Below are 24,640 nucleotides of genomic sequence, written 5' to 3'. Positions count from 1 at the left end.
AAGGAGATGCAATTGTTCCCCACCCCCCAAAAAAAGGTTAAAGAATAATCACTCAGGTAATATAACCAGAAAAAAACCCAATATTTTGTAACCCATAAGCTGGAGGTGAAGGTCTCAGATCGGTGTGCACACTGATCTCTTTTGGGGCAGCAATCACTCCTGTGCTGTGGGCAGTACAGATTCCTGAGTACAAGCTCCTGTGAGCACGGTTTCTGACAGAAGTGAGGGCTCATCTCCCTCTGAGATATGATGAAGCAATAGCTCTCTCTGGGATGTTCTGCTGGGACAGAGAGCCAAGTTCTGGATGTTCCTGCAGAAGAGCCTTTGCTTGCACTCATCAGAAGCTCAAGGCTGATAAGGTCACCACCTTGGAAGCAACGAGACAACCAACCCTGTGGCTCACATTGTTTGAACATTTATTGCAATTCAGTGTCAAAAATGTTTTACAAAAATACTGTCTGCACAGAACAGCTGTAAAAATCAGTTGAACATGCAAGGAAAGAGGAAAAAAAGTGTGCAAATTTATAATGGAAGGATTTTAACCACACAATAATATTAAACAGAAGTCTTATGTAAGGGATGCCTCTCACTTCATATCATCTCTAATTACAACTTCAAGGAAAAATAAAGCAGTACACACGCTCTCTTCCATATATAAGTAGGTATTTATAATTACTGTAAATTAGTTCCTAAAAATGAGCATATTTTTATTTCAAATAAAAATGTTCTCTTTGTAGCTGACATGTTAGCATTCTGTGCAGCATAGGACAGCTAAAGAAAGCCAAATTCTACCCTCAGTTGCCCTCCCAGGAGGAGAGGCAGCAACATTTGGTCAGTAGAGCAGGAATGTCTCTGGTGTCAAGAGTATCTATATACTTGAGACTGCACGTGTCAAGGACAAGATGGATTTGTTCTCCTAGGGCCAGATCCTGCAAAGCTGATTTGCTACCAACAGAATCACTGGAGAAAGACTCTGGATAGAAATTAGGTGCTGGTAAAGACTCAGAGCCCAGCAGCCACATGCTGCCAGCCTGGAACAGCATCACTACACACAGTGAGAGGAGAAAGCAGCTCAAGCAGAACACCAGAGTCCCAAACCTCGAAAGAAGGAGTGAGTCTATACCAGCCTAATCAGCCATCAGCTCCTCAGGGCCTGCACTTGTGCCAACAGGCCAGCTACAAAGAGGGGCATTTTAATTTAAAGCTATGAATTTTTGGCAAGGTGCTGATCTACAGGGAAGACGTGCAAGATGTTTGTAAGGACAACCGCAGAGGACAACGCTGGTTTACTGTACCAAGCAGGAGATCAGTGTGAAAAGCACATCTGATTTATTTGCTACACAATAGGATTTCTTTTTCTATTGCTAAACAATAGAAATATTTCCTGCTCTAAATGAAATTCCAGCAACTAAGGGCCTAGGAATTTTCTGGGCAGGAAAAGCTGGTTTAGTACCTGTGTATGTTCTAGAAGGTGACAGCTTCACAAAAGTAATTGAAGTCAAACAGAAATGGGAATACAAACAGTTTAAAACCTGGGGCAAAGAAAAATAATATAAAACATATTCCCACGTACAGAAAGTGGCAGGGTGCAATTAAATGTTTACATACAAAGCAATGTCTTCAGAGCAATACACATTTTCCTAATCACTTTACATAATAAAGGATCTAGAAACTCCCACAGTTAAAAAAAGAAACCCAAAAAACATAAGAGGAGGTACACACGCTTTATGATCAAACTTCAGCATACCATAGTTAATATAAATGGCTTAAGGTATGTACAGCTGAAATCGTGCCTCTTGAAATGGCTACCACATCAAAATCTGGCCTCTTCTAGAAAGCTGAAACAGATCTCTGGGATCTCTCCCTTCCTAAGCCTCCTCCCTTGCATGGATCTATTTTTCCTCTTCACAGAACCATGTTCTATGCTGTTGCACTTAATACATCCTCTAAAGACAATGAGATTTCCTTGGATATTTTGGCAAGAGAAAACCCCAAAGAGAGAAAAAACTCTCCTTTCCTAGTATAAGAACTGATGCATATCTAATGGAAATGCATCAGCTAACTAGAAGGTGAAATGTCATTTGAAAAGAACATTCTATTTCCAAAATACAAGCAAAATTCTGTTTTCCCTTCACAACAGCTTTGCCACAATTGTCTTAAAATAAAGAGGTCCTTTTTGCCTGAGAGCAGCCTTAAACCATCCCACCTGGAAGCCCCTGATATCACAGTCAGCTTTGTTACTCTGCCATCCTCAGTCTTTGCACCAACTAAAATAATGTTTGCTTTGTCTGTAAATGGTTAGAGTAAGGTATTTGGATGCAACAGCATTTTGTTTCAAATACAAACCAAGAGTATTGAACTCACTGCAACATCTCCCTGTACCAGCCACTCAAGAAACAATGGGTCCCCAAAGAGACCGAGGTCATCTTTGACAATTGCTGCAGCAGGAGGGCAATGACTGAGGCAGTAACTGAATAAGGCTTATTCTGTTTCTTTTTGTTTAGTCTGTTTTGTTCTGTACAGTAGTTGCTCAGTTTGCTGCTAGTTTGGACACTGACAGCAATATGCCAAGACCTCACACAAGCAACTGACAAGTGTCTACGTAAAACAAATCATCTTCAGCACTTTGACCCTTACAGTGCTAAGAAATAAAACACACAGTAATTGCAGTAGTTTTATAAACAGGAGCCCCAGTTGCACATTAAATCTGTTGTCAGTATGACCCATGGTCTCTGGGTAGAAGAGGCCAGTGGAAGGTTGACCGAGGCAGCAGCCAGAGCAAAGACATTCCCAAATCACAGCTCAACATTGAGAATCTCCATCTTCTTATGCAAGGAACGCAGTGGGCCAGATTCAAACCTGAGCTTAGAAGTCCCTCATTGTCACAGTCTCACAGAAGGTAAGTGCTAGCACAGGTGCAGAGTAGGCAGGATGCTGCAGCGTTTCATACCAAAATACTGTTGCCTCCCCATCACCATAGGTGGGCTCACCGTGGGTGGCAGAGGCAAAACTACAAAACAAACCAGCCCCAAGCCAGAGCTGGAAACAGAAGATGCCAAGGAGGACAGGTCTTCTCACTGCTGGAAGAAGGAGCTACAGGACTCTCCAAATTCACTGGCAATGCTTCACTCACTTCACTTGCAAGTTTCACTCCTTCAGGTCCTCACTCATGAAGCCAGATTTCAGCCTTGTCTACCCGCTGCCATCAACGCAGGAAGGAAAACAGGAACCAGCCTCCTTTACTCACAAACATCCCCCAAACAAGCACAAGTGCATTTTTCCAAGGTAGCAGTTGTTAAATCATTTTCAGTTGACGTGAATATGATCAGGAGGCTTATGCTTTCTACCAGCAGTCAAACTGATGAATGGGGCATCAACACCAAGATAAAGCTTGTTATCCTGCACGTGTTTTCCCCTCATCTCTGTGGAGTGACAAGCTCTGGGCCATGGCTAAGGGTGGTACATGCTCACAGAACTCTCTGGAAGAGCAAAAATTTGGGATTTGCTGTTAGGCGGCTGGAGAAGAGCTGTTCTTGTCAGCATTTTCCTTGTTTTCCTCCCCTCTTCCCACTGCTCCATCTATAGGCAGCTTTTTTCCCTTTTTGCATCTCTTCCAAGAATATGCAAAGTGATTTAGTTTGCAAAAACGCAAATACTGTCATTTTAAAATACAAACAGCTGCAGAAAAGTGTTCAAAGTCAGTTATAAAAATGTAAAAAAAGGAACAGCATATTTAACAATAATTAACTCAAGTAGTTCTTCCTGAATTGTCCTGAGTACTCCTTTTCCTCAAAATTTTTATACATAATCACACACAACCCACTAAATCTTTACCTTTACGAGGTATCCTGCTTACATCATACACAGAGAAAGTGCTATAGAGGAAATCTCCTGGTAAAAAGCAAAAACTTTTCACTGCAGGTTTTCAGATTGCTATGTATAAAGCTGGATTCTTCAAGCTCCACTGTAGAGCAACGTGAAGCATTGCATACAACAGGAGACAGTGAGCCAGATCACAGCCACAGCCAAGTGGCCATTAACTCTGTAGGACTGAAAATTTAGCTCTGTGTTAGGGTCAGAAGATCCATAAAGCAGCTCAGTACTGGAAGCAGAAGGGACTAGGGTCCTTGGGTCTATGCCCCTGGTATGGAGAAAGAACCAAAGATCTGTTGGAAATCCCTTGCTTACCCAAGTCCTGACTGCTAAATACTAATCACTCCCTAAGCTCCAGGGCTCTGAAACTAAGCATTTGCTGACAGTCTTCCAGTGAATAAAAACCGCATCATTTAATGAGATTCAAAGGCCCAGTTCTCCCTATATTTTACCAGCTCCAAGATGACTGCATTCACTTGACATCAGTGGGAATACAGAGCAGTGTGTATGTTGGAAAACATGGGCTTTAAAAAACAGATTCTATCCTCACTTAGGATTTCAACTAGTGCAATTAACCTAATGAAGAAAATAAGAATTTACCTTGTAAGATTAAATCCAGTCCTTTGTTTCCCTATCATAGAACTTCCTCCCTTATAGATAATGCTCACCCTTTTGTCTTCTCTTATCACATTTGCGTAATCTTTCATAAAACCAACAAATTAAAGAGGATGGAGTAAAGTCTTAGGTATTAATATGGTGCCTATCATCTAGGCATTCAAGCACTGAGTAGAGCAAGAAAACTAATGTAAAGAGGTAAGCATTAATACAAGAAAAGATGCTTACTATCACAAACATTTCCCTTTAAATCATTGTACAAAATACAAAAGTTCACATTGTACACTGGATTTTTGTTTGAAAGGTACTCAATCTGTTGGAGGTAGAAAGTGGTATGTTGCGATTTTGTCTTGCAAGTAGGCTAGAGTTCTATCCTAAGTATTTCAGAATGTGTCCTTTTAAAAGCACAGAAGTATTATTAAACTTGTCACAGGGATATTTTTCATAAATATTTCTAAAATGTCATACTTATAAATATGTATGCTAAATAAAACCAGATGGAAGAACAGTTCAACAGTCCTAGCCTCATATTGCTTTCTCTCTATTAGAAACAAACCAAAAGAGTTCTCAAATGGATGCGGGGCAAATTCATTTTTAACTTCTAAAAACAAAAAAATGAGGGTTTTTTTGCCCTGTATCTTGTACTCTGATCAGAAAAAAAAGGGACTCTGTACAACATGCTGTATTTATACACCAGTCCTCTAGAAGTCTGTATTCCTTAAGTGCTGCATGTCAGTGAGCAACTTCACCTTTCTTCTCCAAGATCCTCTTGTTCCTTGACTCAGGAGCTTCAAACAAACATGAATATTTACACTATTTACAAATGAAGTGTCCCAGCTCTGTGACAGTGTCCTGGAGGAATTGCATAAGCTGTGCTGACCCAAGTTCAGAACCTGAACAAGTTGATAAACTCTTGTGGTGAAAGAGAGGTGGAGCAAGTCTCTGGGTTGTTGGCTGTGCAGGGGTGATCAGTACCCTGGGAAAGGAGAAAACAATTCTATTTAGAGAGTCTGCAAAAAGGGTGCCAAAGCATCAGTCAACTTAGCACTGCCCCTCTGCCAGACATCCCACGTGCTAATGGGTAGAGCAGAGTCCAGAATAACAGACAGCTCAGAACTGGGCTTAGTATCTTAGGGGCAAGTCACCGAAAAAGAAGCAGCAGAGATCCAATTAATTCTTTTCCCCTCTTCTGAGGGAAGAGAGGCTAGAGCCTACCATCAGCTACTGGAGTTTAACTCCAGAGACATGCCTTGCATATCACCACAGTGGTTCGCAGATTTTTGTCCTGAGCTTTGTTTTGCAGCCATCAGCTTTTATTCCAGCTAATCCTGTTGCCAAGACCTCCACTTCTATAAAACGGGTAGAGGAAGCTGCTGGCAGTGCTAAAATGATTTCCTGCAGACAGCCCAAAAACATACCCATCTTCCAACCCTCTGCCCCCAATGGACACTACTCATGTTCAAGATAAAGATGGAATCTCTGAAGCACAGAGAGGAAAAGGTCTTAATAGCTGAGGGAGAATTAAGATGAATTCACTAGGCTATGCAGGCAAACTACCCTAAGCCAGCTGCAATCAAAGGAAACATTGAATGCCCCATGGCTCCTGCCCCAGTCAAGTCTGTCCCAGCAGCACCTCATACCTTCCAGGAAAGGATGTGGCAGTGCCTGCACAGCTGCAGTGTGTCACCATACTGCTCCTTCCGTGGGTAACACCTTATGAGCTTGAAGTACATCTTTTTCCAATCCAGCTGTCCTTTGTCAGATAAGATCAGACGTTTGCGAATCTTAAAGAAAAGATACACACAAATTATAGCAGGTCAAAAAAACGTTTTGTTCTGTTCAGCTCATGACATTCTCTCCTTCACATGCCAACCTTGCCATAACTTAACAGTTCCCTTGCAACACTGAGAAAGGTCTTACTTTGAAGACTTCTGAGCTGCTTTGAGCTAAGAAATTCTTACTTTCTACTTACAGCTGAAAAAAGTTATAAGCATTTTCCTGATGGGAACAGGCTCACTCAATACCATTATGAAGGTCTATTCCCACTTCATCAACTTCACTGGAGGAAGCCTGAAACCCTGGGAGCTATTTTATACTAATTTGACCACTGTTTCTGGCTGGCAGCACAGCAAGTAGAGTTGCATTTAACAGTTGTAAAAGTTGAGGTATTTTTCTCTGAGACAATAATTTATCAGGGTAGTTTGGGAGACACACGTCTCTCTTTTAGAGTTCATTAGTTGCAGAGGCTGGATTTGAATTTACTTAATGATAGAAATAACTCCACCAGAGTCACTTCTAAAGTCAGATTCAGAGTGAGTAAATAAAGCCAAGTCAGCAGAGAGATCTGGCACATGGTTCCTGAAGTGCCGAAGTCTAGTATAAACGCCCCAGACACTCACCCATAAACAGAGAGGGATTTTTGTTTGTTTGCTTTTAAGTTTAGATGATCCCAGATGATTACCAGCCTGCCACAGATGTTTACACAGGTACAAAGTGGGCAGCAGCAGGGCTGCTTTCCACATACCATCCCATCACTCACAGAACAGCTCAGAGGGGATTTCTTGCCGCAAAGGGCAAGAGAGTACAGCTCATGGACCACATCCACAAGGATTCTCTGCAAGGGCATCAGTCCCTGGGACATCAGGGTGACTGCTGGAGCTTGCCTGCACGTTTTTCCTGTACACGTGGGGCAAGGAGCAACTGCAAGTCATGCAGTTGTTCCCACCTGGATTAGGATTGAAGTTCAGTGTATGATTAATTCCTCAAGCTCCTATTTCAGGAATCATTGCTGTGGCATGTAAAACCCTCTACATAAATCATCTTCACAGCCATTCTCATGCCAGCCTATATAATCAGCTTGCTGCACAGTCCTCAGATCCAAGCGACAGCTAAGTCAGAGAGCACGCAGGGCAGGCTCTTTCTGGGGGGCTGCAGCAGGAACTGATGGCAGCTTGGCCTCTCCTCGTACCTGTCTGTCTGTGAAGTGGTACTGGCACAGCTTCTTCCACAGCAGCCGGTCCTCGCTGAGCACCTGCAGGTCGGGAGCCGCCTGGCCCAGGCTGACCAGGTCCCTGCCATCGCTCAGGCGCTGCATGATGTTCAGTTGTAAACACAGCGGCAGGTCAGTGAGAGTGGTTCCTTTAAAGGCAGGCTGGAAGAGACAGACACAACTGAGCTCCCAGGAAGCTGAAAATCTAAGAAATCCTAGCTTGCAGCATAGCTACTGCTTTTTAAAAACTTCTTCACACAGAGAACAAAGCAGCAGTTCCCTCTTTTATTTAAAGGAGACATTTTACATAGAAATATACAACCTTCTGCCCCACAACATTTGAGATGACCTCATGGAAGAGGACGTGTATCTGTAGTAAAATAATTAGAAGAGTTGTAGTCCAAGTCTCCTTTTCTCCTTTTTGTCCACCCCACGTCCATACTCATGAGACTCTGCCCCCTGAAGCATCACCATCAGCTTTCACTACAGCAGGACATTGGCTATATCATGGTATCAGCTATTGTCCATCCAGGTCTCTCCAGCACGAGGAAGATGGGCATTACTTCTCAAGTTCAGCTCTGGTTACACACACTGCTGGGAATATTATGCTCTTCTGACATGTGTTTTAGCTTATGTCATCACAGGATCTTGCTGCAACCACAGCAGTGGCTGGTGAGTACCCACAGCATGGGTTCCCAGGTCACTGCTGGCAGGGCTAGCTTTTCCTCTGGGAACACTTGAAGGACCTGCCCCTTTCCCACAGGCCACTGCCCTGTTTTCTAGGCTGTTCAGCCACACAAAAGCAGATCCTAGCCTAAAGAGGCAAAAGGCACCCCCATCCACCTTTGCTTAGCCTGCACAGGGTCCAGGATTGTTTTGCAAGTCTGCATGGGGCACAGCTCCAGGACAAATTGACCACAGTGGATCTGCATGTCCTGCACTCAGGGGAAATCCAAGGTATACACAGGAGCAAGGCACCAGCAAGGACCACAACCTGGGCTCCAGCTGCAGCTTCAAAACCAGCCCCAGCCTTATTAAGGCAAAAAGCAGCTTCTAAGAGTGGGCTCCAACAAAGAAACAATGTTAGACAGATGTGCCAAGTTCATCCTTTACCCTGCACAGAGATGCTGCTATTTTAAGTTGCAGAGTCACAGTACCCGCCTCATCTCTGGCAGAGCTATTAACTGTTTCAAACAAGCAGCACACAGCCCACCAGCAGCAAGGGAACACTGCATGAGGCACATGTTTTAATCATGTGGTCCCATCTGTGGCATCCCACAGCACAGGATACTCCAGAGGAACAATAAGTCTGTCTGCACAGCAGCAGCTTCTGCCCTCACTCCAGTGCCTCAGTGCTGGCCTGCCCAGACCAGCGAGAACCACAGCTTCTCAAGCAAAGCATCCATTTCTGCATCGCCACCCGCCAGGCACACCTGACACGGTCACTCCAGAAGGAGTGAGCTGTCTCTACAGTGTCCAGAGGACATTCCTTTTCATGACAGCCTGGAGCATTTTTTGGGGTAGGACAAATGCACTGGATCCCTGGATCCTATCCACTGCTCTTCCTTGCCAGGCTGTATTCTGCACTCTTCTGAATTATGTCTATGTATAAGCTTTGCTAGGGCACAACAGGCGTGAGTAAGCTCAGAGAACCTTGGGTCAAAAAAAAACCCCAACACAACCCAAACAACCCAAAGATCACACTTGTATCTCTTTCTGAAAAAACTTGTGTGCCTCAAACAAATCCTTACAGGTTTTCTGGATCAGGCTAAAAGCTTATCTGCTACTACTTTTCCCTCAGTATGTTTTTCCAGAACTTTTCAAGCATTACTTTTTTTGGAGAAAGAGCACAGATTAGACCAGAACAGATCAGTATGCTGTCATTTTCTGGACAGAAGTTTGTGGGTTTTTTAAAGCAGCTGAAGCATATACATCACTTTGCAAGGTTGGTTTTTGGTTTTTTTGTTTTTAATGATTTAGGTCTTGGGTACTGCAAGACATTTTCCCCCTTTAGAAACATCACAAGCTCACTGCACCATAAGTAACTGGCTGCTAACCTGAGCTTCTTCCTTTCTCTGAATTCATCTGGTTTTGTTCCAGTTTGAACTGAAGTTATCTTCAGTGGTATAATTTTTTTTTGCAAGCTCTGCATCTATTTTATTTGCTTTAGAAAAAGTGTCTGCAAACCCACACAAGTATGTATAAAAGGCAGTTTCTTTCACAAGCAATGTTTTGATGTGCTTTTGTCTGAATAGGCTGAATTTGTCAAGACTACAAGGGGAACACCAACACATACCAGCATGGGGGGAAAGCTTTAGCATTTCAGTGCAGTAAGTATCCATTTGAGGTAGGGGAGGAAAAAAAAAGGTGCATATATAATCCTGGGCAACTTATTGTTGGTATCCCTGCTTGAGCAGGGGGGTTTGACCAGATGACCTCCAGAGGTCTAGTCCAACATCAAATCTGCTGTGATTGTGTGAAACAAGTTCAGATTTGATTCCCATGTAAGCTAGTTTAGAAATTTATCATCTAACACATCCTTCCCATCCCCACAGATGCTGTTGATAAAAACAGATGTTGTGAAAGCAGGACTCATCCAGCTGGAACAGGTAGCTCCAGACTGCTGGAAGAATCAGTGGTATTTTCAGCCAGGAAGCATGAAGTTATGCAGCTATTTGAAAATTTGCATTTAATTTACAGATTAAACAAATCTAAAACCCTCAACTGTCTGATAAACAAGTTTTGAAGGCAATTGCTCAGTTTGGGAAAGTCCGAGTTGACTTTTCACACTGAGGCTTCGCCTTTGAGGACTGAGGAGGTGGAGACCATTTTCTATCCAGCTCTGTTCACACAGCACTTCACACCCATTATGGCGTCAAGCCAGAATCTGTGACCAGTATCCTCCAGCATGATCCTGGGTTATGTACATTGAGTTTAAATTAAGGGAGTCAAGTAATGCTAGGAATGCATCCAGTTATTTTGACAACTCCAGGTCCTCCCAGTCTGTGCTTGCACTGGGAAGCAGTCACCCAAATGAGAGCCGTTAACACAAAAAGTTTCATGATGGAGACAATATTTTTGGCTTTCAAGATTTGTGCTTACCCTGGTGATCTGAATGTTGTTCAGTTGCTGCTGCCAGTGGAGAATGCTCTCCATCCTGTGCACCCACATGTTGATGTTTCCAACCAGGACAGACTTGCCGACGCGTTGAACTAACGTGCACAGGGATGTGTAGAGGGTCTGCAGCAACTCCCGTATTAGCCTGATGTTCTGCTGATCTTCAAGGACTTTGGAAGAACAGGAAGGGTTAAAAATGGGAATTGTCAGAATCCCTCTCTGAATCAACATGTTTCTCAGGCAAGTCAAATTATTTGCTGTAATTTCACAGGCCAAGAGAGCCAGCCTATGCCCTTCTTTTTAGAGGAAAGCACTTAAACATTAGCCAGTCACAGCAGGTTAGACAGCAGATGGAAAGAGCCTCCCAGGATAAGCAGATGAGATCTGCCATTTCTGCAGCACTTCCCATTTCCAGCCACTGGCAACTGGCCAGTTTTCCCCTCCGATACTGTGCAAGAAGTTATTTAAGTGCACCTCTTCTTCATCTACCCCCATGAATGTGCATTTCTCATTATGTATAATTACAGGCTGCTGGTGCCACATCTCAATCACAATTCATTCCCCTGGACAGGTGAAGAGACCCCTCCAGAGCAGTGGGAGCAGCAGGCACAGCACGCCGCCAACAAGGCGGCAGCACAGACCACGGATACGCCTGGCCGAGAGCAGGAGCAGCCAGAAACGGGACCCAGCAGGATGCAGGAGGGGTGGCAGTGAGGAAAGCTGGGAAAGGAGGAGCCATCTCTCAGATACCTACCAGACTACAGACATTTCTTCCCCTCACCCCAAGTTGTTCATTGAGGGAAAAGAAAGCAGAGCTGCACTACAGAAATAAGCAGTGGTGCCCCTCTTCACCCATATTGCATTGCCTGACTATTCTCAAGGATGTGGTTCACCAAAGTACATCAGATTCAATCAGACCCCCCCTCACCTTTCCCGTTTCTTACCTTTCTGAACCACTTTTTCCAAAATGTTCATGTAGTTTTTCTGGGCAATGCCACTCAGTGACGTCAGCTGAGACTTCGCTATCAGCTCCAACAGCTGTGGATAAAAATAGAAGTTGCAAGCCTTAGAGCACACAGATACCTTTCTAATCTTGACTCCTAGTCACATGACACAGCGAAACCGTCCAGAGACTTGTTTGCTGCTTGAAAATAAAAAGGAGACAGAACAACAGAGCAAAGTAACAAAAAGGGGAAGGAGAGCAGAGACCAAATAATTAAGTTCACATCAAAAGAGGTGAGGAGAAAAAAGGCATTTTAATTCTCTTCCGTGTAGTGGGAGAGGGAACTTGACTTCATGGTTCAGAGATGCAGAGAAACCACAGTAGTGCTTGGACTGACAGCCGCTATTCACACCAAGGGAACAGCGAACGGCCAACGTCACCATCCTTCACTGGGACATAAACAAGCAGTGTCATAAGGGAACACAAGCAAATGCCTGTTTGGATGGGGATATTATTGATGGACCATTAATGAGAATCAGACTCCACAATTTACGTCAACTCCTGGGTTGCATGGGTTTTGTCAGAGTGCTGTCGCTACGACAGAAAGGTTAAGTACTGTAGGAAGAACAAAAATCCTCCCCACAATAAACCCCTTCTCTCCTGAAGTTTCCTCCCCTGTTCAACTCTAACAGCTACAATAACAAACCACCTCTCCCCGTCTGCCCTATTTGCTTGTTAGCCTCCCCTAAAGAAAATCTTGCTTTTACTTTCAATTTGAATTTCCTTCCCATCCCTGACCTCCTGACTCTTGAGCAAGCTGAAGAGTTAATTTGAGCTGCAATTGTTAAAGGAAGCATTTCCCACAGGGAAGGATGCTCTCTCTTCCCCATCTCTGCGCCACAAGAACAGCTGGAGAAGTTTCCTATGGAACATGCTCTGCAGAACATGTGGCTTGTGATCTTACAAGCCTTTCTCCCTTCCCCCAACATTATATAAATGCACAGACTGCCCACGTGTCAGTCCATTTGTTTTGGATGTACATAGCCTTCTGTTTTAATTTAGAAAGGAAAAACCTTTTATGCTACAAATCAATCAACATGTTACCGCATGACCAGCTTATTAATCCTTTATCATCTGCAGCTCCAGTATCCCATTGCTGGCACCACTGAGAGTCCAGAGAAGGTGCAACTACTTGTGTCAAGTAACTAAGATGGCTTTTGACTAGACTTGGTAAGTCATGAGCTGAACTGTTTGCCCTGCTATAAGAATGACAGGAATGTATCCAAAAAGTCACTGGCAGCTTGCCATGAAGCGGGAGCTGAGGGAGAGGTACTACTGCAGCCTGCTCTGCTCATCTGGGGCACTGGCATGTGACTGCCACTTAGGAGCAGTGAAGTTGCCTCGAGTGACCAATCTCTTCTTCTGTTTAATATCCAGGCCAACACCACCATCAGATGGCTTTGATTTTACATTCTATTAATATCTTGTACCTCACATGACCAAAAAAGCCACCCAAGATGAAAAAAGACCTGCACTAACTCCTGTCAAGGGCAGGCTGTGCGGTTTTTTTGGCTTGTTTGGGGGAAATAGGAGATGCAGGAGAGTTGGGTAATATTTACTGCACAAGCATCAGTGGATTTTCTGGCTATATCACCTAAATGAGACCACAATAACTAAATACTACTAAAATCAAGGCAGCTTACAAGATGCTTGAAAAGCTTATAAAAGGTCTTTTCTTCATTTTTTGAAATACTGGATGAATAAGTAGGGGAAAAAACCCAACCAGTGTTCCACAGTAGTCTGTAATACTCTGCTTACCCTAGACTGTTTAGCCTTCAGACCTCTGATTATAGTGATCAATTTGCCAGACTCCATCTGTACACTGGCCACACATGCACCCAGATCAGCTTGTCTGTGCACAAACAACTGCTGTCTCCAGACTGCACTGTTCTGGAACTGGCTCAGAGACAGCTTCCTCCAGGCTGGGTGTTAGCAATATTGTGCCCCTTACTAAAAACACCAAAATGCATGCAGCAACAAGTGTCATGTAATGTAATACCAGAGGAGTTGGACACCAAGGCTGTTCTTTTAGAAAAATTAGGATAAAAATCTCAGTTCCTTGAAGAACACTAGAACAGTACAAAATTAATTTAGCTGAAGGAACAGATTCAAATTTGCCCTGTGTTTATCAAGGTTCAATTTATGTCCAGTGAACCAGCTCAGATATCATGTGTCACCTCCCTTCTCCTACAGCAATAAACACAGGATGAAATTCCATATGAAAACTATGTTGTGAATACTTCTAGGGCCACTCCACTCGCCAGGGACCACTGACTGAAGCAACTAAATAGTCCTCCAGATGAAAAGACATTTTATTCTTCTGTGCTCATATAATACACAAAAACCAGGTAAGCAGTACAGTTCATCTGTGCCACATGCTCCAGTGCACTGGGGGTCTCCTAGTGTTGGCACAGGCCCCGAGTATGGTCTTAGCTAATGGATTGCCAAACTGGGGTCTACAGCAGTATAAAAAATAAAACAATGTTTCCACTTGCATAATACAGACTAAAGCAGACCAATGAATTCAGATTAATGCTGAGTAGGGTAAAAAGACTGGAGAGCTGCAAGCGTGTGTTATGATGTGGCAGCATTAAGTCCAGCCCACGCTCAACTGAGAGGGACAGATGGTAGGAGAGAGGAGTGCACAGGGAAAGGTTAAGAGCAATTGTAAAAGGTCTGCTTTTCAAATATACTAAGTAATTGCATTCCAGCTGATTTTAACTGGAGCTGGGAAGTCTGAAACACCTCTGGAAAACAGGGTATTAGATCCAAATTCACTCTTCCAATGCCTCAGAAGCTGAAAAAGGTGATCTGGTAGCTCCACTAAAAATTCTTCCCTATTTTGTTTGCTATCAGAGGTTTGCCAGAACTATTGGGAAGAGGCAAGAGATGCAGTAGGCATCTCCCAGAGCCTCTGCAAAGATGGCAGGAGACAGCATCTTGCACAGCAGAGCAGTAACCTGCTCACTTCTGAGTGCAGAGGGGCTCCTGCTCAAATCCACCAGCTGGAGCAGGAAGCGCAACAAAGCCTCTCAGCTTCAGCAGCAGAGCAGATCCTTCTCCTCCTATAAGCACAAGATGAAAAATAGCAAACAGAACAGTGCCATGTGGCAGGGAAGTAGGGCCCCTGTTTCAGGGCCACAAAAACACTGCTGTGCACCCATGACTACTGTGTGCAGCATTGCTTAGACCTGCTACAGCCAGCTGGCACTTTGGCCACAGTCTTGGTTCAACACAGGGGTGTGGAGGCAATCCATACCCCAAATAACCACTGCTGGGGCTTACAGCACACAGAGCCAAAAAATCCTCAACAGTCCTGCTGTGCTGAGCACAACCTTGACTCAAAAAGGGAAATGCTCTGTAGTGATTAAAATCACAAGTCTTAAACTACTGAAGTGTTAATTCCCCGCTGAATACTTCAAGTCAGCTATATGAAACCTGGACTGCACTGTGTGGGGATCCATAAAAGTTTGTGATGGTTGGGGATGTGACTCCTCACATCTGGACTGCTTAGAAAAAATTTTAAATTCCTCCTCCAGCCCCACCTTGCTCTCACAGCCCTTTGCTTTTGGTGGCTGAAATGTCACACTGGCTGTCAGCTGACAGGTGGAGCAAGACCAAGGCGAGTTATAATGATTTACAGTGCAGGTGCTGACAGATCTCCATGAGACAGCATCCAGCTGATATTCTTTCAGGACAGCATAAATACAGGACTTCTGGAGCTAACCTCTATTAAAACCTAAGCAGCAAATTCAAGAGACTACTTTAGAAGGCTGCACACAACCTAGATCATGTTATTTTAGAAGAATTGTGCCCAGGCAGCTTAACCTGACCTAAGCTTTTATGATCAGAAACAGCACCTTCCCTTGAGACGACACAACCATATGAGAAATCTCTTTCTGAAGAAGCAGCCCGCAAAACCTGTAATGTGAACACAGTGTTCCTGAACAAAAACCAACTTCTGGGCACCTTTGTCTCTGTTCCCATTAATTATGCTTACAGAATGCTTCCAGTCTTTTCATTAAATCTCTAAGACCAGAGAGACCATGGTTGTTTCAGCAACAACAGTTTGGGTCTCTGGGTCAATCACACGCTTCCTTATTAGCCCTAAAAAGGGAACACTGATTGTTCCATAATATGTAAACAGATGCACTAATTTGAAGGATCAGCAACGACCAAGTCACGGCACCAATACCTATAACTTGGTACTTTCAGAGCTGTACCAGCAGACCATCAAGGTAAGATTGATGTTAGAGGAAAATTTCTTCTGCTTCACTTACATGGACTAACTGGCTCCAGCTGATGGTATATGCCCATGAAAAATATTTGCAGCTCATACCTCCACCCCACTTGAAGGAGGTGCCCATTTTATCTGTGCGCCATTTGAAACTCCAAGAACTTAGTTTAGATGTATCTAAATCAGAAATTTCTGCGACAAGAAAGCAAGCACCAAAGACACTAAGCACTGTTCACTTAAGTTCAGAGAAATTCAGAAAGCTAAGTTCATGTTAAGCCTGAAAGCTCATTTTGCTACCAGCAAGTGATGCAGCTTATATCTCTATAGGGCAAGCTTGGGTGTAGCTGGCAGAACCTCAGACCTGCAGCTGTTTCTCTCCTTTCTTCCCCCACAGATATCGTCATGTTCCTTCCCAGCCTCTAAATCCAACCCCCCCGCCCTCGAAAAGCATTTGCTTGATGAATTAAGTAGCATGACATTAATGTCAGGTACCCTGAGCAAGAAGTGGAACTAGAGAGAACAAGGAGAGGGAAGGAAGGGAAAAATGTTTTGCCTGCCAATATTCAAGGCATTTTCCATGTGACAGATTGCCCATCTGTGTGCTCTAGGAGGCCTGCAACTTGCAAAGCACTATAAACATGATCCACATCTAGGCAGAGCCTTTCATGAATAAATCTGACATATAAGGCATTTTATGAACTAGTATTCACTGGAGACTTGGCTGATACACGCCTTTCATTTTAAGAAGTCAATTTTACAATTTGATCCATGGTACCAGGTTTAATATTTTCTTTAAACTGCCAAACCACAAGTCAACCTCAATTAGAAAGCTTCATACTTCTCAGTAGTACTGTATCTGTAAAACTACTAGGAAAAAGCCATTCTTAAAAGCTCAGTCGAGAAGTAATTTGTAGAAACAAGGACACATGTCAGCTTCCCTAGCTTTCAAACTTGTTGTTTTTCATAGAAGCATCCCAAATGTGCCCTGTAGGAAGTCCTCATGAGAAAAAGAGAAGATCAGTCTGAGCTCCTCCACCAGATCACACTGACTTCACTGAAATTTAAGTTTGCTCATCAAAAAATTTAGTGGGACTTCTGTTCAACCATTGCAGTTCCATATGAGAAATCTATCACATTGGGCCAAGCAGAAGCGCATCATGTGGCACAGCAAGATCTGAGGTCATGCTTAGCAGTGGTCATTAGAGTTCTTCACTGTCATAAGGAAGTTTGCCAAAGGGATATCTGCAGCACTGAACAAGTTTTATTTTACATTCCTTCTTTATATTTGACTAGAGGATTATGGCCTTGGCATGAACTATTCCTTCTCCAGTAATCCCCCTGAAGATGACACGGCTGCATGTGTATATATATCTCTCCAATATCAGGAAACACTGCCTCAACACTGGCGATCACTTCTGCACAAGCAGGAAAACAAACTGTCCCAAGTTCAGCAGAGCTAGAACAGCCTGAGTTTACATGACTTAGATCCTGCTTTGCCTCCCCCAGAATCCCCACTCCCTGACACTACTCCTGTAGTGGGACATCCAAGTGATTGCCCTTCCTACAGCCAGTGGGTCATCACCCCCAATGCCTGCATCTTTCCCAGGGTGACAGAGGTTTCCACAGGTGACTTGTCACCCAGATAACCTAGGTGAACAGATCAAGGTGAACCTGCTTACAATTTCTTCCTTAGACACTTTTCATGACACTTGACTCAAAGGGAAAGCAATACCACTGCTGCTTGCTCCAGAACCTAACACCTGAACAGCTGTTGCCTCACAAGTGATCAGCTGCTCACAAGACAAAAAGGAGCTGTTCATAAACAGCCTCAAGTTAATAGCTTTTTAAAAACCTTACTGAATTCCAAATCTTGCTAAGCATTCTGAAATTCAAGATCAATTTGCAGATCACATGCAGATACACATACAAGCATCCACAGCCCTTGGGACAGTAGGTCCCCTAACCACTATCACCTCCTTGGCCACCCTGAGCCAAAAGAAAAGCCCTGACCTATTATGCAAAGCCAGAGCATGGGAAACATGAAGCTTATGACTGCTTTATTAACTATGTTGTCTGTACTAAACAAATGTTTCACCAACTGAAACCACTGCCAGTCACAAAGGATTAAGAGCAAATGTGATCCTTAACAGAGAAGTTAAGATCAGTGCCACCAAGAGGTTCAGCCTGTCCCCTCCTTCCCAAAATGCTCAGCTCCCCTGAATCTCTCCTGTATCACCTCAATGGAGACAAAGCTCCACAGACCTCGGACTGGAGCTTCTGGAGCAAAGAGGTCTCCACTTCCCTGTGGCATCTGCAGAGTGTCTATGTTCTTTTTCAGAAGCTAAACTCAAAACTCAGGAATTAGAAGCCAAGATTTCTGGGTTTCAAAAGTGAATGACACAATTGAAGAGTAGTAGGAATGCTAGGCTAAGGACAGCTCATCTTCCACATTATCACCACTTTCCTCCCTTTCCATTTTAATAAACTAAAGACAAGATTTGGGCATCTACCCACGCATAAAACTTCCATGAATTACTTCATGCAGAAAAGCCCAACACACCCATTTGAATACTCCGACAACCCTTCTTTGCCAGTGCTTCCCATTATCCAACAGGTGCTCAGTTCAGAGCCTCCACACCATCACATCAGAACAAACCCTGGACTTTGACTCACCCTCACAACATAGTTGAATCTCCTGGAATCCAGAATAGCACTGGAGAAGTCAAGCCGGTTGAAGGCTTCTCCCAGGGTGCAGTAACCATGGCGCTGAGAAGAAAAAACACTCTGGGTCACGTTTGGGCAGACTCGAGTCCAGACAGCACCAGGTACACCTGACCCAGAGCTGCTCCATTTCACAAGCTGATGGGTGCAAGCCATGGGAGCGGCTCACAGCCAGAGGAGGCAGGCCTGGCTCCCACTGAGCCACACTTACTGACATCAAGAGTGGGCATGGCTCAATGCAGATTATGGAAGTTTCCCAAGAGAGACACATGCTCTGCTCATGACCCATGAATTTACGTGTGAGAATGAGCCACACATTCCTGGGTTTCATGTAAGTTCAGAGCAGTCTTGTATAGCTGCTTCTCTCCATGAGTGCAAGTGAGCTGTTGTGATAAACTCCAACGATTTTCCATGTTAGGACTATACTGGGTGAAAGCCAAGAACAGTATTATGGCTTGGCCTGCAAATGGCTGTTTTTTTAAATGAGGGAAGCAAACAAGTCATATTTTAAACACATGTACAAAGCCTTGTACATCAAGCCCTGGATCCCTGATAGGGGCTTAAAATCATTACTAAAATTCCAACCACAAGCCAGATCTTCTACTTATCTCTTAAGAGCTTCTGCTGATTTATATCAGCACAGGATCTTCCACTGCTGGTAAAAATCAGTAGAAAAGAGAACAAAGAACCTACAGAGCCACTCACCTCTTTAGTGCTTCCCTTGTGAACATAGATCCACTTCTCCTGGTGGAAATCTGTTTGGACAAAGACATTTCACTCAGTTAATCTTCCACCTCAGTGAATGTTATGAGCAGAACAGAGACACAGCTCTCTGTCTTTTAGTATAAATTATTTTGTTTACACCACTACACTTGAAACTAAATCTAGCAACTTACTGAGCTGCTTTGTTTCTATACAGCTTCATTTGAGACTGCAGCCCTAAGCCTCAGAAAAGGCTTCTGTTTCATTGACACAGCTCACAACCGTAAATGTTTAATCTGCCAGCCACAGATATACCATAGCACCGCCTCTTCTTTGGTCCCAGACAGTAAGTGTGGCTGACAGCCAGGTTTTGTTGTTATTGATTTTATTAACTATTTATTACCTTGGTTACAGGCTTGGGATTGTATGTCAAATTTGAAGTTGAGCAAAAATGTCATGAGACACCAGGCATGTAAGAGAGAGCTTTTAGCAGTGAGGTCAGGCTCAGAGGAGCATGCTTATGCTTGCAGCTAACTTGCTAAAAAAGAAAAAAACTATTTGGGACCAAAATTTTCCTATTTCTAATTGCCCTTCCCTTCCCTCAGAATGGGAGTTGTCCCATCCATTCCCCAAAATAACTTCCCAATACCCAGCACACACTGCTAACTTTGTATGCAGAGGAGCCAGTCATGCTGCTCAGTCCTTCTCCCACTCCATTTTTCACATGGGCTTTTGACCCTACTTCCACCACATACTGGCAATTTAACTGCTAGTATAAAATATATTCTCCTCCCCATTCTGCTGGACTCCTTTCCATAAAGAAAATATTGAGCTCTTAGAGTAACCTGTAAATTAATGAACTGAAGCTATGGAATGTACTCCTGCCTGGTACTGTAAGTCCAAGGACAGACCTAGTCTCAGTTACAGGCATGCTGACCCTGCATCAAGCCCTTTTTAATGGTAGGTCACAGCAGAATTCAGCCAAAAACTGTCATGGTAACATTTGTTTGTTCAGAGAACTGAATACACTGAGGGGCCAACTTCTGGCAACAGTTTCCAAAATCCTGGGGGAAGCACAATGAGTTAATAGCAGTGTGGGAATTGTAACTCATTTCCTCCGGGTATTTTTACATTTGTAGCCTTCACATGTAACTCCAGTACCTATGGTGCAATCAGCCCGATGCAGACCTTGCTGTCCCTGCAGGCTCCCCCAGGTCCTCCCCCAGGGCCCCATCTGAGACCCGGGCTGCTCACTGAGTGCACAGACAGACCTCAAGCCTTCTATTGTTTTGAGTGAGCTGAAATCTTATTTCATTTTTCATGCACTCCGCACACAGAGATAGGATCAAAGCTTACATTCAGGCTTGTAGCCTCCAGTAATGTAGATTAGTGCTCAACATGCATATGGAGGGAAGAATAAATTTAGCCTGTTGTGCACAAGGAAGTCTACAGGGGGAAAATACTGGAACTGGTTCATTTGAATGTACCATAGGAAAAAATTACCCTCCTGACAAACAAATGACAAAAATCTGAACACAAAAAGCACAACTCCTCAGAACAGGGATTACTAACAGGGGCATAAATCTTCATGTTAAACTGTATCCAAGTTCTCTACTTAGGTCAAACATGGGCGCAAAGCCCTTCAAGACTCTAGAAGTCTCCTCATGCACTGTGCAAAAAACAGATATGAAGCATTTTCCATTCTTCTGCAGCAACTTTTGTTTAAACAGAAGTCCAAAAAGATGTCTTACATTGAGTCTTGGCTTTGTTATTCAGCAGATCTTTTTTTCTCTTCTTGGCAGCAACATCATAGTTTATGCTGTTGAAGAGATTCTCTTTGTTGTGATCATCTTTTTTACAAAAGCTGTGAATGACACAAAGCAAGGATTTTGTTTATTTCTGCATTTTGTTGAACACTATGTTTCCTGCAAGGAGAGAAAATACACAGGTTTTTATTGTGGCTCCCAAAACTGCCTCCTTGTAGGCCACCCCTGAGAAGTTGTCTGCACACAGTTTTAGCACCCAGTAATGGAATTTTTAAAGGAACCTTTGGTGCCTCAATTCTGGGCTAGCCAAGATACCCATGACAGCAGCAGGGAACACAGATCACACAGTTAGTGCTGGGACACTGCTGAGCAATGTTCTTCTCCACTCTTTAACCTATTTCTATCCTTAAGTAACACCATATCCTCCTAGTGTAGGAAGCAGATTGCTCTGAGCCAGTCAGACTGCTACAGAAGGACATATTTAGACATCCCTGAAGACATATACATGTACTCAAAATACTTATTAACAAGAGTTCCCACAAAATACTATTTCAAGCTCACAGGAAAAGCTTAACTCAGGTTCAGATTTATGTGATGATTTTCCAGACTCCACACAGTAATGACTGCACAAGTTAACAGCTAGGATCTCTTGTCCAAGACTACTCATTGCCTGCTTCTGCTGGAGCTCTGCTGTAACTGTATCATTAGTGAAGGAAGCTATAACCCCTTATTTCCTTCAAGGGCAATGAAAGGCTGTCTATAAAGAGGCTGTGCATCAACATCCCCACGTTCTGAAGTCCTGCAAATCAGCAGATCCAAGCCACAACTCGAAACTGAGAAACCCCTGGGCAGCCACAGCACTGCTGCAGAGATCCCTGGGGGTGGCAAGGGTGGGCAGCACCACCAGGGGCTCTCAGCAGAGGCCCAGGACACAGCCTGCTGCCCTGCAGGTGCCAGGGAGAAGACAGGCCATGCACCCAGGAGAACAAAACAGAGCTGTCCCCACTGCTCTCAGCAGCTTGCAAAGGATGAAGCATGGCTGTCTGCAGGCCTAAACTCAAAGAAGGGTCCCAGGCACCTCTCAGCTGCCGTGTCTCAGACAGCCCTGGAGCTCCAACAGGTGCCAAAACATGCTACTGCTGCTTGCAGCCCTGGGCAAGCTTCCTCTGAGACAGCCGTGAAGATCCTCATACAGCCAGCAGGCTTCCTGTACAGGCCACGTATTTACACTGCTTAGGCTCAAACAAAACCCAAACACGAGCACCATACCAAACACACCTCTGACAGTTATTCAGCACAGTTTTCTGCAAAGGAATGAAACCTGTGGGACAAGACTTCTTATTTCCTCTGTTCACTGGCTGTCTGCGTGTGCATATGTACCAGCATATGCAAACATCAAGTGACCAAGTCAGAGTTTCAGCCCCAGGAGGAACCCAGATCCCCTCTGGCATGATCCAGATGTGTGTTCTGGTTTGGCACCTGCACATGGCCCCAGAGGTGGAAGAAACTTCTCCCAGTTTCAAAGACCATGACCCTCAGCTCTCCTTTCCCATTCCACATCCCCCCTGCAGGGCATCTGAGCTGTGGAGAAGGCACCACTGCTGTGGGCTCCACCACAACACTGCAGAAGGGGAAGAGCAGCAGCACTGAAGGTAAACAATATTCACAGAAACAACAGTTTGGGGAACCAGACACTTCTGCCAGCTGCAGCTTGCTCAGAACCACCTAAACCTGACAGCAGAACATCTCAGCTGCTCATGTACTCCATCCATGCTGCTTCCAGCTGGGAGGACCAAAACCTGAGAACAGAAATGGCAGCAAGGAAGAAACTGTTTTGGAAAATCCATGCTCATGTTTTATCATGGCTGCACAAAATCAATAGGGGTCAGGTTAACACGCCCCACGCAGTGGCAGAATCTGAGCCCAAGAGCACAAGATGGATCTGCTTTAAATCTCTCATGTCAACAGCACACCCTTGCCTGTTGACTTCCTACTGAATGACTCTGTAATATGAAACCACCATAACAGCAGCAATGGACGAATTCCAGCATAGGAGGCAGATTATTTCCCTGTTTATGTACTGCCAGGTTTCCACACACTTCTCCAGGGCATCTTGACAGGTTGAACAGTTGGGCACCTGGACCTGGCACTGCAAAGACCACAATCGGGGGCCCATATGTCACCTCCTTGCTTTTACATGGGAAAAGGGATGTATAAACCCACGCTAAACTCAGTATTCCCAACACACTACCATCAAACAGACATTTTTCTACCTATTTACAAATTAAAAACCTAAACTTGATTTTTACTTACAGCTTACATGAAAGAGAGCAGGAGATACCTGCTATGTAAGCCTCCTTGCACAATAACATCTCAGCAGTGGCTCACAGCAAATCCCTTCTTATTCCAAGTCCCTTTGTCATGGGTATTCCTGACCATCCCTAGGCCCGGTGGCAGCACTCCCAACCCTGGCAGCACACAGCTGAGGAGAAGATGCAGCTCTGTGAGAAAAGTTTGGTTTTGACAAGAGCGATCTGGCCCGAGCCCACGACTCCCACGCGCTGCAAAGCTTCCTGCCCGCACCATCTTGGGGGTTTGTTGATGTTTTGCAGCCAGATTAGTCAAGCAGCACGTAAGGTACATTACTCATGGCCTGGGGAGGATTTATGGCTTCAGACACATCATCCCTCCCAGCCCGAGACCGGGAAGCCCCAAGCAAGGTTGTTTTTCGCGGGGGAGGGTGGGCAGCCACCTCCACAGCCCCCAGGAGACGCCCGGCGATGCCCCCGGGGGCACAGCCCTCTGGCCGGGAGCCAGCTGAATGTTTCATCTTTTCCTCGATTTTTCGTCATCCTCCACAGCCGTACGGACGGCCCGGCCGCCTGGGGAGGAACAGCCTCCATAGGGATGTGGGGACCCCGCCGGGGACTGAGTGACCCCCGTTCGGAGCTTCCTTTAGGCCCAGAAGGGTCGCCGAGCCGTCCCGCCGGCAGGGCCGGGGACACCCAGACAGCGACCCCGCTCCGCCGACACCGGGGCGCCCCCGAGGCGGCCCGGGGCGAGGGGCCCTGTCCGCCCCTCACAGCTCCCGCCGCCCCCGCACCGCGCCCCCTGGCGGCACCGCCCGGCAGCGGGGCCGGCCCGCGCCGCCGCCGGTACCTGCTGATGTCGCCCACGAAGCCGCCGCTCTTCTCGTCCAGGAAGCGCGTCCAGCCGTCGGCCGTCTTCACCCAGCTCTGCCCGGGGGAGCGCCAGTCCTGCCCCAGGAACGGCATGGCGACGGCACGGAGCGCGACCAACAGTGGGACTGGGAGCGGCGGCGGCGACTGGATCGGTGCGGGGCAGATCGGGACAGTACCCGGAGCGGTGCGGGGCTGACCAGGGCAGTACCCGGAGCAGTGCGGGGCACACCAGAGCAGTACGCGAGGCAGCGGCTGGAGCAGTGCGGTGCCTGCGACCGCGCTCCGCGCTATTTATGTGGCGACAGCGGGCGCGTGTTGCCGGAAGCGCGGGCAGGCCCCGCCCCCCCGCACGTGGCCGTGTTTATCGGGGCAGGCCCCGCCCGCGGGGCAGAGGGGGCGGGGCCGGCGGCGCTGCGCGTGCCCGGCTGAGCGCGC

General features: G+C 45.3%; 1 protein-coding gene across 2 annotated transcripts; it reads right to left on the bottom strand.

The window, feature by feature from the left end:
* Positions 1–399: 399 nt before the first annotated feature.
* Positions 400–24,640, bottom strand: FBXO32 (F-box protein 32). Of its 2 annotated transcripts, none has more exons than XM_063415558.1 (9): positions 24,183–24,640; positions 21,009–21,121; positions 19,261–19,310; positions 18,508–18,600; positions 11,539–11,632; positions 10,580–10,764; positions 7,457–7,639; positions 6,129–6,272; positions 400–5,464 (listed from the first exon to the last, which is right to left on the bottom strand). In XM_063415558.1, the coding sequence occupies exons 1-9, from the start codon at positions 24,296–24,298 to the stop codon at positions 5,375–5,377; spliced, it is 1,068 nt and encodes a 355-aa protein (XP_063271628.1). In that variant the 5' UTR covers positions 24,299–24,640; the 3' UTR covers positions 400–5,374. The 2 variants fall into 2 exon arrangements, with proteins under 2 accessions (XP_063271628.1, XP_063271719.1); XM_063415649.1 differs by lacking the exon at positions 24,183–24,640 and adding an exon at positions 23,337–24,115.

The sequence above is a fragment of the Prinia subflava genome, chromosome 1 (genome assembly GCF_021018805.1).
Source record: "Prinia subflava isolate CZ2003 ecotype Zambia chromosome 1, Cam_Psub_1.2, whole genome shotgun sequence".
NCBI lineage: Eukaryota > Metazoa > Chordata > Aves > Passeriformes > Cisticolidae > Prinia > Prinia subflava.
This window is presented reverse-complemented; position numbering and strand designations above follow the sequence as displayed.

What these genes read in the sequence shown, in the direction of transcription:
- FBXO32 (XM_063415558.1), bottom strand. Translation starts at nt 24,298, where the DNA reads ATGCCGTTCCTGGGGCAGGACTGGCGCTCCCCCGGGCAGAGCTGGGTG. An exon ending in ACAACATTCAGATCACCAGG is followed by an intron (nt 7,640 to 10,579) that starts GTAAGCACAAAT and finishes TGTCTCTTCCAG; the next exon opens with CCTGCCTTTAAAGGAACCAC. An exon ending in GCCACATCCTTTCCTGGAAG is followed by an intron (nt 5,465 to 6,128) that starts GTATGAGGTGCT and finishes CTCCTTTCCCAG; the next exon opens with GGTACTGATCACCCCTGCAC.